General features: G+C 49.8%; 1 protein-coding gene across 1 annotated transcript; it reads left to right on the top strand.

The window, feature by feature from the left end:
• Positions 1-2,547: 2,547 nt before the first annotated feature.
• On the top strand, positions 2,548-8,864 carry STAR (steroidogenic acute regulatory protein). The gene is made up of 7 exons (XM_017679553.3): positions 2,548-2,742; positions 3,918-4,031; positions 4,317-4,444; positions 5,460-5,618; positions 5,759-5,943; positions 6,559-6,652; positions 7,164-8,864. The coding sequence occupies exons 1-7, from the start codon at positions 2,679-2,681 to the stop codon at positions 7,344-7,346; spliced, it is 927 nt and encodes a 308-aa protein (XP_017535042.1). The 5' UTR covers positions 2,548-2,678; the 3' UTR covers positions 7,347-8,864.
• Positions 8,865-9,831: the final 967 nt, after the last annotated feature.

Here is a 9,831-nt window from a genome sequence, read left to right as displayed (position 1 = left end):
CTGAGGTCTGTGGCAGCCGTAGCCCTGCCAGTACCTGAAGCCACAAAACTGACCCTGGGAGGAGACTTAATAGTGCATGCACCCCATAATGTCACCAGCTTCCTGAACACCCGGGGGTCCTGTGGCCGTCACACAGCAGGCTACTAAAATATCAGTCACTCCTTGAGGGCGCTGGAACCCAGCTGTGTACATGCTCCACCCTAAACCCAGCCACCTTCCTACCTGAGTCCATGAGCAAAGGACCTGAGCACAACTGCCAGCAGGTCCTTGCCCTAAACTATTCTGCCAGAGAAGATCTAAAAGACACCCCCTTAGAGAACCCAGAGCTTGTCCTCTTACTAATATTTGGTCACATTTACTTAACCTAATAACACGATTGGTTCTATCTCGCCTAGAAACCATAAAACTGCAAATGGTAATGGAAATGGAACCCATGATATTAGTGCCCAGCATCCAGGGTCTCTCGACCCACCACTGATGGAGACCTAGCTGCACCCCTTACTGCACCCCCTCTCAGCATGAATCAGCCAGATTGGTAGTTGCCCCCTTTCCCTAGCAGCAGCTAGGGCCTCCATCTTAGAGGGGGAATGAGACAGGGACCATAGATTTAGGCGAGTAGGGTGAGGGCCTCCAGAAAAAGCAAAACAATACAATTACAGTCAGAACAATGTAACAATGTGCAAAGAAGTCCCTATCGAAACTCTGTGTTAAGCATTACGCAAAGTCAGAGTCACATTTACAGCAGGGCCTTGAACATTATCTGTGCCTGTCCCATAATAACCCCTGTCCACTCCCCACTACCTCCATGCAGGCACACGTGCCTGCCAGCGCACGTGCACGGAGGGAGGGGAGGCAGCTGACATCCAGCCTTCCCAGCACAGCCTGTGCTTCCCCTTCCCATGTCTCCCAGAGGAAAAGGGCCCCAGGCTGGCTGGAGACTAGAGGCCAAGCTCTCTCCCTTCCCTGCTTCTTCCCTGGGACTCTGTGAAGGCCAGGAACAAGGCCTGCAGACACCTGCTCCCCTAGTAGCTCCCCAGTTGGCCACCCAGCAGAGGAGCAAGACCCCTTCTTGTGTTGCCTGGAGCCGGACGCTGGGATGAGGCTGAGAAGGGACATGCACATGGTGCCTACCTCGGGGAGAAACAGTCTCACAGAAGAGACAGCAAACACACACACTGTTCCCCACATCAGGACCAAAGATGTGCTGTCTGTTGGTACTGACAGCAAGGGTGTGAATCAGAGGGGTCAGGAATGGCCAAGGAATGGCCAAGGAAAGCTTCACGGTGGAGGAGGCCTAGGTAGGCCTCGAGGAAGCCGGGCCTCCAGGGGAGAGGAGCCCAGGAAGAAAGACTCTCTGGGTTGCTAGCCCTTCTCACTGCTTCACCAGGGATTGAAACATGGGATGTGTGCTCTGTTCTGCATGGGCTCCATGCACCTGGCCTGGCTCTGAGTGGGGCCTGTCCCTTTGGTCCATTGTGGAGTAAGGGAGACAGCAAGAGAGGCGGGGACCTGCTACTGCTCCCCACTTTTCAGGCCTTCCTTTGCCTCCAGGCAGTGGTGACAGGTCTCACACAGGAGGCAGGCCCCCGCCCAGGGGCAATCTAGTGTGATTCTCTTGGCCCCTGGTGTTCTTGCTAGGTGAATCTGACTTAAAAACAACTCAGGGTCAACCTTACAGGGAAAAGATTTCATCAGAGGCTAGTACACAGGCTGGGAGATCTCCCACTGGACCTAGGCGACAGCATGTGGGAAGTGCAGAGGGGTCTCTGTGTCGCTGCTCTACCCTCTGCTTTGTGAGCCACAGGACTGGCTGTGGGTGTCATCCCCATTCCAGCACACACCCCTACGAAAGGAACTGACTTTGAACAGGGCTTTGATAAAGGTTGTTTACATACATGGATGAGTAAATTGAACAGTGTATAGACCAAGTGCCTGGGGGCTGCAGGAAGAACCTTGTAAAGGTGGACTCAAGGTCAGAAGACTTGTGCTCCCAGCCCTGCCAATGTCCAGCTGTTTGGCCTTGAACAAGGCATTTCCACCCTCTGGACTTGGGCCCCTTACCCAGGCCTCTACCAGTCTTGACCCCCTAGGCTCTGTTAGCAGACCCCTGCCATGCTCTCCGAGGGCTGTGTCTGTTGAAGTGCAGTATATACCTCACAGAATCCCTGCATGAATATCCCCTGGGAGTTTTTTTAATGCAGGTTTCAGAGCCTTAGTTCTAGACCTGCTAAATCTAGAGCTTGAGGATGAAGGCTAACGATCTGCATTTTAACTAGTACCCCACATGATGTTTGCAAACAGCTGTCAACGGGACATGCTTTCTCCTATGCTGCCTTGGCCTCCTTTCTCCCCACCACCCACCCAAGTCTGCCAGTAACCTAACTCCTTTCTATGCAACCCACCCCCAACCACGACACTCCCCACAAGGGCCAACACCACAGTGTTAGGCAATCCTTCTACCCTTGACCCTTTCCTTTGCATGGTAAGTGATGGCTTTTTTTTTTATCTCCTGATGATGAAGTACAGCCTTCAGCCAGGGGCATTTAAGACGCAGAACACACGTCCTAGCTGCAGCTGTGCGGCCGAGGCAGACCTTGACAGGCTCTAGAAGGAAGAAGCCACCCAAGGGAAAAGCAGAATCCAGCCCCAGCCCCACTTGCACCTCTGCCACCGGAACAATGCTCTTAGCAACATTTAAACTGTGTGCCGGGAGCTCCTACAGATATGTGCGCAACATGAAGGGTGAGTTCATGGAGAGGGCCCCTCAGGCAGTGTGGTTTATTGGGGAAAGTGCTGGCTGGGGGGCAGACCATGCAGGTTCTGATCCAGGCATGCCCCCCACTAGGTGAGCCTGCGCAAGTTTCTTGCCTTGGGAGCTCAATTCCCCCCCTCCACTACCATGAGTCAGGCTGGATCCTAAGTGGCCTGTGTCTCTGTCCCAGGTTCTGTGATTCCTTGTCTCCCCCTGAGGGCTCCCATCTTTCCTTGACCTTTTCCCAAAGATGCCAGGGAAGTCCTAGCTACTGCGGCAGAGATAGGAGTAAGTCTTGACTCTAATAAGCAGTGTTGGCAAGCCTGAGACATGGGCAGGGCAGAAAGGAGAGGAGCAAGACACCAGGAGAGTGAGCTAGAGAAAGTGTGTGTGTGTGTGTGTGTGTGTGTGTGTGTGTGTGTGTGTGTGTGTGTGTGTGTGTGTGTGTGTGTGTGTCTTGTTATTGTGCAATCACAAATGGGTCCTGAAAGCCACTTTTTTGTAGAAAGTTAGGTCCTGGGGTCACATAAGTCGATCCCTTGCTGTTGTTGAAGGGCACACAAACCAATCTAAACTAGTCCTTTCCAATTACCTTGGGTTGAATGAGCTACCATTTAGACAGAAGCCAAGCTTGGAAGCCCTGTACCCGGGCCTGGGGCTGTTCTCACTAGGTGAGCAGCTAGCCGGCTCTGCCCCCAGGGGCACCCTCCTGAGCAGTTTCTCATGCAAAGGACCCTAGTTGCCAGCACTACACAGACCTCAGGGGACTGGTGTCTAATTCTCTTTCTGTAGAAGGGTTTTTCTGGCTGGTTAAACAAATCTCTCCCTTCAAGAAGTAAATGTCCTTCTTGGCCTGCAGGCTGGACCCTGATGGCTTTGGTCTTGGCCTTTCAGAGGAAAGATCAGATCTAGAGGTCAAAGGACCAGGTGTGGCCAGCCCAGGTGGAAGGCAGACGTCGGGGCCCTGGAGGCAGCCTGGTGCGCTGTCACCAGCACTGGACTGGGAGCTGACCTGGCTCTACTTTGGGTCACAACTAAGAATCTGTGCTCCTGAGCAAATCACTTCCCTCTCCAAGCCAGTTTCCCCATCTGTGACAAGATGAAGAGCTGGAGTGGCCCCTAAGGGGGTTCCTGCCCCTAAGCAGCATTCCCTCCCTTCCTGCAGGGCTGAGGCAGCAAGCTGTGCTGGCCATAGGCCAGGAGCTGAACCGGAGGGCACTGGGGGGCCCGGCCCCAGGGATGTGGATGAACCAGGTTCAGCGGCGCAGCTCTCTGCTCGGTAAGTGCTCGGGCTCCCTAGGCAGCAGGCTCTGGGGGTCGCTCTGGTTCCCTCCCCAACCGCAGCCCCTCCCCTGGCTTTGAGAGGATGGGAATGGAGTTCCTTGAGGCCAGATCGCCACCCCACCATCACTTGCAGCTGCTATTTGTCTAACTTGGCCTGCAGGCTGGACCCTGATGGCTTTGGTCTTGGCCTTTCAGAGGAAAGATCAGATCTAGAGGTCAAAGGGATGGAAGCTGGTGGGACCAGAAGGGAAGCTGGGTTTCTCCTTGACTGTATATCCAGGTTCTCAGCTCGAAGACACTTTCTACAGTGACCAGGAGCTGGCCTATATCCAGCAGGGAGAGGGGGCCATGCAGAAAGCCCTGGGCATCCTCAGCAACCAGGAGGGCTGGAAGAAGGAGAGCCAGCAGGTAAGGGCGGACGTGGAAGCAGCACGGCTCATTTTCCACTGCTGTCCTCCAGGCCAGCTGGGGCTGCTGCTTTTCTGAGTTCCTGCCTCATGCAGCAGTCACTGGGCAGCAAATAGTTTTAACTTGAAACTTCTTTGTCAAGAATATATCCTCGGATACTCGATTCCCATCAAAGCCATCCCAGAGACTCGCGCTTGAGAAACAGTGTCCTTGCAGTGGGGCCTGTGTGCATTAGGGGTCCTGCCCTGGTCAGAAGGTCCAGTGCTGAGGTGCAGTTCATGCTGCTCAGCCCACCTAGGGCTCAGCTTGCAGGGGTGGGTCACCCGGGCTCACCTGAACAGGGCTGCACCCAAGGCCTTCTGGGGTTCTCTGCTCCTGAATGCTGCCTCTTCACTGGGAGCCGGTAACAAGGCACATGATCAAGCTCAGCAGCTCTGTTGACACTTTGGGGGCTTTATCTGCACAAGCTTACATGCTGTCCATTGACCAAAGTTCAGGTAAAACCTCTCCTCCAAATTCTGAGTTAACAGACTTCTAGTTTGGAAGTCAAGGAATCTGGGAGTGCCAGCAATACTCTTAGGCTAAGGGTCTCTGGGCGAATCACTGAAACCTCTGGTCCTACATCCTTCTGGTTGGAATAAAAAAGTCTTTTAAGATCCCATCTAACATTCTCTGTATGTCATCAGCTGGTTATAGACCAGAATTTCTCCACTCCTAGGTTTGTCTCTCAGATTCTTTGAGCTTTCTGAACTTTAGGGCCTTTTCAGCTGTACCTACCCACACCCATCAACATTAGCCACCGTGAAAAAGGGTCTAGGAGGCAGGCGGGTCACCTCCCAAGTCTCCAGCAGATGCAGGAGGCATGTGGCAGAAAAGATCACCTACTCACAGAAATGGTTCCAGGCCTCCTCACTCAGCTTAGTGCTTCTTCCTGCCTGGCCTGGCGCCATCTATGCCCCAGGCTAGGAATGCTTTTCTCTAACCTTTATCCTGGGCTCTCTTTTCTCCCTGACAGGCAAATGGGGACAAAGTGCTGAGTAAAGTGGTTCCAGACGTGGGCAAGGTGTTCCGCTTGGAGGTGGTGGTGGACCAGCCCATGGAGAGGCTTTATGAAGAGCTGGTGGAGCGCATGGAGGCAATGGGAGAGTGGAACCCGAACGTCAAGGATATCAAGGTGAGGAGTCCAGGGCTGGGTGGCAGGGACCCGTGAGAGCCCAGTCTGAAAGGTGGGCAAACGGAGGGTCTGCAAGTTGTTGAGTGGTGCTTCAGCCCAGCACTGTCTGGACAGTGATTCTGGTTCCTGTGGCCTGACAGGTTCTGCAGAGGATCGGAAAAGATACAGTCATCACCCATGAACTGGCTTCGGAATCAGCAGGAAACCTGGTGGGGCCCCGTGACTTCGTGAGCGTGCGTTGTGCCAAGCGCCGAGGCTCCACCTGTGTGCTGGCTGGCATAGCCACACACTTTGGGGAGATGCCTGAGCAGAAAGGTGTCATCAGGTAATAATGACAGCGGGCTCAAAAGCTCCCTTTCCTAACATGGGCCTGTGGACATGCACGTGCCAAGTGTGCGATCAACTCCTGGCTCCAAGAAACAAATCCTTGGTCCCTACCCTTAGCTTCCTTTTCCAAAGAAGATTCTTATTTATTTTCCATAGCAGCAGAGGGGAAAAAAATTGGTCCTACTTATAACCAGTTTGTCCTGACCCTCCCACAAAGTTTCAGAACCTTAGTTATTTTCTAAAATAAAGGTAGGGCTGAGGTTTAGCTGGTCTGCTCAGGTACAACTGTTGATTAAAATCCATGCCACTTAGAACACAGCTGCTACCTGAGTTTCCCAGGGCCCCAGCCACCCACCTGGACCCTCTCCCTGACCTCCCTGTCAACCAACTAAAAGGCACCACAGGCCTCCAGGTTCCAGATCCAGCTCCAACCAGCATTTGTTCTAATGAGCTGATAACCATGCCAACTCTTCTTAAATATCACTCTTGGCAAAGGATACCTCTCTGATGAAGTCTGGAAAAGACAAGATACTCAAGACTGTGGCTAGTGTACTAGTTAGCATAAAAGAGACCGTGCATTATCTCCCTGACTTGACATCTCTTCGTTTGCCAGAGCCGAGCACGGGCCCACCTGCATGGTGCTCCGTCCCCAGGCTGGAAGTCCCTCCCAGACCAAACTCACTTGGCTGCTCAGCATTGACCTCAAGGTGAGAGGCACCAGAGGGGGCTCAGTGGGTAAGCAGTGGTGAGAAAAGGAGGCTCTTCCCCTCCCACGTTATCCCTTATGAAACAGGAAAAACCCTCTTCCATTTTGAAAAGAATCATGGTTGGAGAGAATTGAGTGATGGTCTACTTGCTAATTCATCATCTCAAATGCCTGCAATCATTCTTACCTCTCTCTCCTATCAAATTGTAACTCTATAGCTATCATTTTAGAAAGGACACTTAAGCCCAAAAAGGTATGATAAAGAGCTCAGGGCCACACAGCTGGGAAGACAGGGCTGAAATTTGCTTTGACCGAAAACCCTGTGCTTCTGACAGTTAAGACAGCAGGGATGCAGTTCTCCAGCCCTTGACCCTGATCAACTGCAAGGTTGCACCTATGCACTGGGTTGGAACACCAAGCCCTGGAACTGTTATGTTTGGGATAGGGTACAGAGGTATCCAGGTGAAAACACCACCCACAAGATGGCCAAATTCTTGTGTCTTCTATGCTAGGGATGGCTGCCAAAGACTCTCATCAATCAGGTCCTGTCACAGACTCAGGTGGACTTTGCCAACCATCTGAGGAAGCGCCTGGAGTGCAGCCCCGCCCCTGACCAGGTGCTGCAGACCAGCCTGCTGTTCTCGACTGTTCCTGGCTGCACTGGCTTGCATGCTCACCAGGAAAGTCCCTGCTAGAAGCCTGCACATCTGTTTGATCCTCGTCTGGGAGCTGTAGGATGGAGGTGGGAGTGTATTTAGAGTATAATCCTAGGACTCAGATCGGAAAAGTTTTAGGACCAAGAAAAAGGGACAAGGCTCTCAAAGAGAACGGTCTTCTAATGTCACCCACTGATGAACTGTGTGAGGAAGGTTAAGGGTTCCAAAATATTTGTAAAACTTCTTCTGGGCCACTACATGTCTAAGTAAAAACATCTGTAGAATGCTACTAGATGGTAAAGGGTATAGGAGGTGGTAAATACAAGGACTGGGACTGGGCTCAAGAGCTCCAATCCCTGCAGGCAGAGTGCACAGCAGGGCTAACAGAGGGCTCCACACCCTCCTGCCCCTCCACCCAAGCAGGGAGAGCTGCACCAGAGAACAAGCAGCTCCCTGCAGCAGGCGCCTTCCAGAGATCTAGCCAAGTTTTCCTGATGAAAAAATACAACAGCAATTATTAGATTGGCTCCCCAAATTATAACTAGTCCAGGAACACGAGTCAGAATAAAGAACTGTAACTGACACAAAAACTTCACTCTGTACCTGTTTTAAAATTCAACTCTTAAAAAATCTACCCTAGTAAGCTGCAACTTCATAGTAAAGGGGTTCTCTGGACAAAGATTTTAATTCAACTAAATCCCCTACCTCGTTAAAAGGAAAAACTACTGGGAACTTAATATCATCCTATTTAGATTCTGTTACCAGAATCTTGCATAAAACTTTAATTTCCACAATAAGCACAAGCCTAAAGCAGTTCTTAAACGAACTTACAACTGGTAGCTGATTAATGGGCGCTGGAAGATAAACGTTATGACTGAAGATTTTTGCCTCATTAAAAGAATAGTACCAAACGTGAGCAAATGAACTGTATTACTAAGATAAATTAAACAAAACCAAATGTTATTTCTTTTCCCTTTGGTGACTGTGCGGATGTACAAAGGAAACTCAGGGCTGCCGATTTCTCTAATGGGCCCACGGTTTACTCTTTTGAGAGGAAATGGCTAAAAGAAGGGGTAATATAGTGACAGCAAATTCCAGTATTAAACTGGGATGGGATTACTTTGCTAAAATGCGTGAGGAAGATGAAAAAACAACCATTGCCACTTGAAGCTTTTCCATTCTAGTTCTAATAGCACTGATGGTTTCCACCATTTGGAAATAGAGCTCTAGCTTATTTATTAAACAAATCAGCAGTAGCAGGAATGCTGGTATTTATTGAGGTATTGGAATTTTACAACTGATAGCAGTATTTATTATTATTTATTCTGATTGTTTCTTAGTATACTTTTGGCATAGATGGAATTGCTGTTTATCTATCCAGGAGCTTCAGAGAAGAGATAGTTCTGGAAGTATTTCTAGAGCAGAATTATCCTCTACCCGCAGCTAAGAGAAAATGGTTACTTGTTCAAAGATGTGTAAAGCAATACATGGCTCTGGCTTCAGAAGAGAACAGGCTGACAGTAAAGAAATAAAACCAAACCATGGTTCTGAGTTCAATTATAACTTGCCTTCTTCATACTATGCAACTGCGTCTTCGAGGGGCCTGGGGAGATATTTTCCCACTTGTTTAACTTTACATTGGAATAAAATAAGTTGTCAGCGATGATCTGCTTACAGAAATCATTATATATAGGACTATATGAAGAGTGGGTGTTCTTTGAGCCCTTCAGATGAACCTTATCCACACACACACACACTGCATATGAAGTACAGAGATGAAATAATTTTTGTAATCTGATTCATGAAAGTCAAACTGCAAAAACCTAATTTTACCACGTAAATGGGGAGTGGGTGCACAACTTATATATGTGGTAATTTATACTGCCAAGAATTCACCTCGTTTCCTCTAAATTATACCACACTCATTTTCTTAAGAGTTCTTCACATTCTGATGCTCCAGCAGCTTCGTAACCAAGTCTGTGCTTTAAGACAGCCACGACTAAGTAGGTGTCCAGGGATGAAGGCTGAGACTTCAGCCTATGATCACAGACTGCTAGGTTTCCTGTTAAGAGATGTGGGAGGGCCAAAACAGGTCTGGGAGATTCATTAGACAAATATATTAGTCAGAGGTACTGTATTAAGATACCAAGTCACTCGAAATTTGGAAAATATCTTAAACAGGCATAATATATAGTGATTCTTGGTAATATACCACCTACCTTATGGTGAACCACTCTACCTATTATCTTAGGTAGAAATTTATATGCAGGGAAGTCTTTGGGGGAATCCTGGGAGGGCCGCACTGCCGCTGTTGTATAGTAAGAAAGCAGGCAAGCCACAAAGGCAACACAAGGGAAGGCTCATTCTTACACTCCAGTTTTTGGTATTCTGAAAATTGCCCTAATAATCAGCTATTCCAAAGGAAACTAAGCGGCGTGGCGAGGAACCACCTGCATGTGTCAACACCCATGTTCAGAGGAAAGAGCTGGAGGGAGACCATTAGCCTTTTCAAACTCTTGAATTT

This window comes from Manis javanica, chromosome 12, assembly GCF_040802235.1.
Source record: "Manis javanica isolate MJ-LG chromosome 12, MJ_LKY, whole genome shotgun sequence".
Taxonomy (NCBI): Eukaryota; Metazoa; Chordata; class Mammalia; order Pholidota; family Manidae; genus Manis; species Manis javanica.
Note: the sequence above shows the minus strand (reverse complement) of the source record. Positions and strands in the feature narration are given on the sequence as shown.

Bases quoted from the DNA above. Each gene is read 5' to 3' on its own strand.
- STAR (XM_017679553.3), top strand. From the start codon at position 2,679: ATGCTCTTAGCAACATTTAAACTGTGTGCCGGGAGCTCCTACAGATAT. The intron at 4,445-5,459 runs GTAAGGGCGGAC...TCTCCCTGACAG, and splicing joins GGAAGAAGGAGAGCCAGCAG to GCAAATGGGGACAAAGTGCT. The intron at 5,944-6,558 runs GTAATAATGACA...TTCGTTTGCCAG, and splicing joins GAGCAGAAAGGTGTCATCAG to AGCCGAGCACGGGCCCACCT.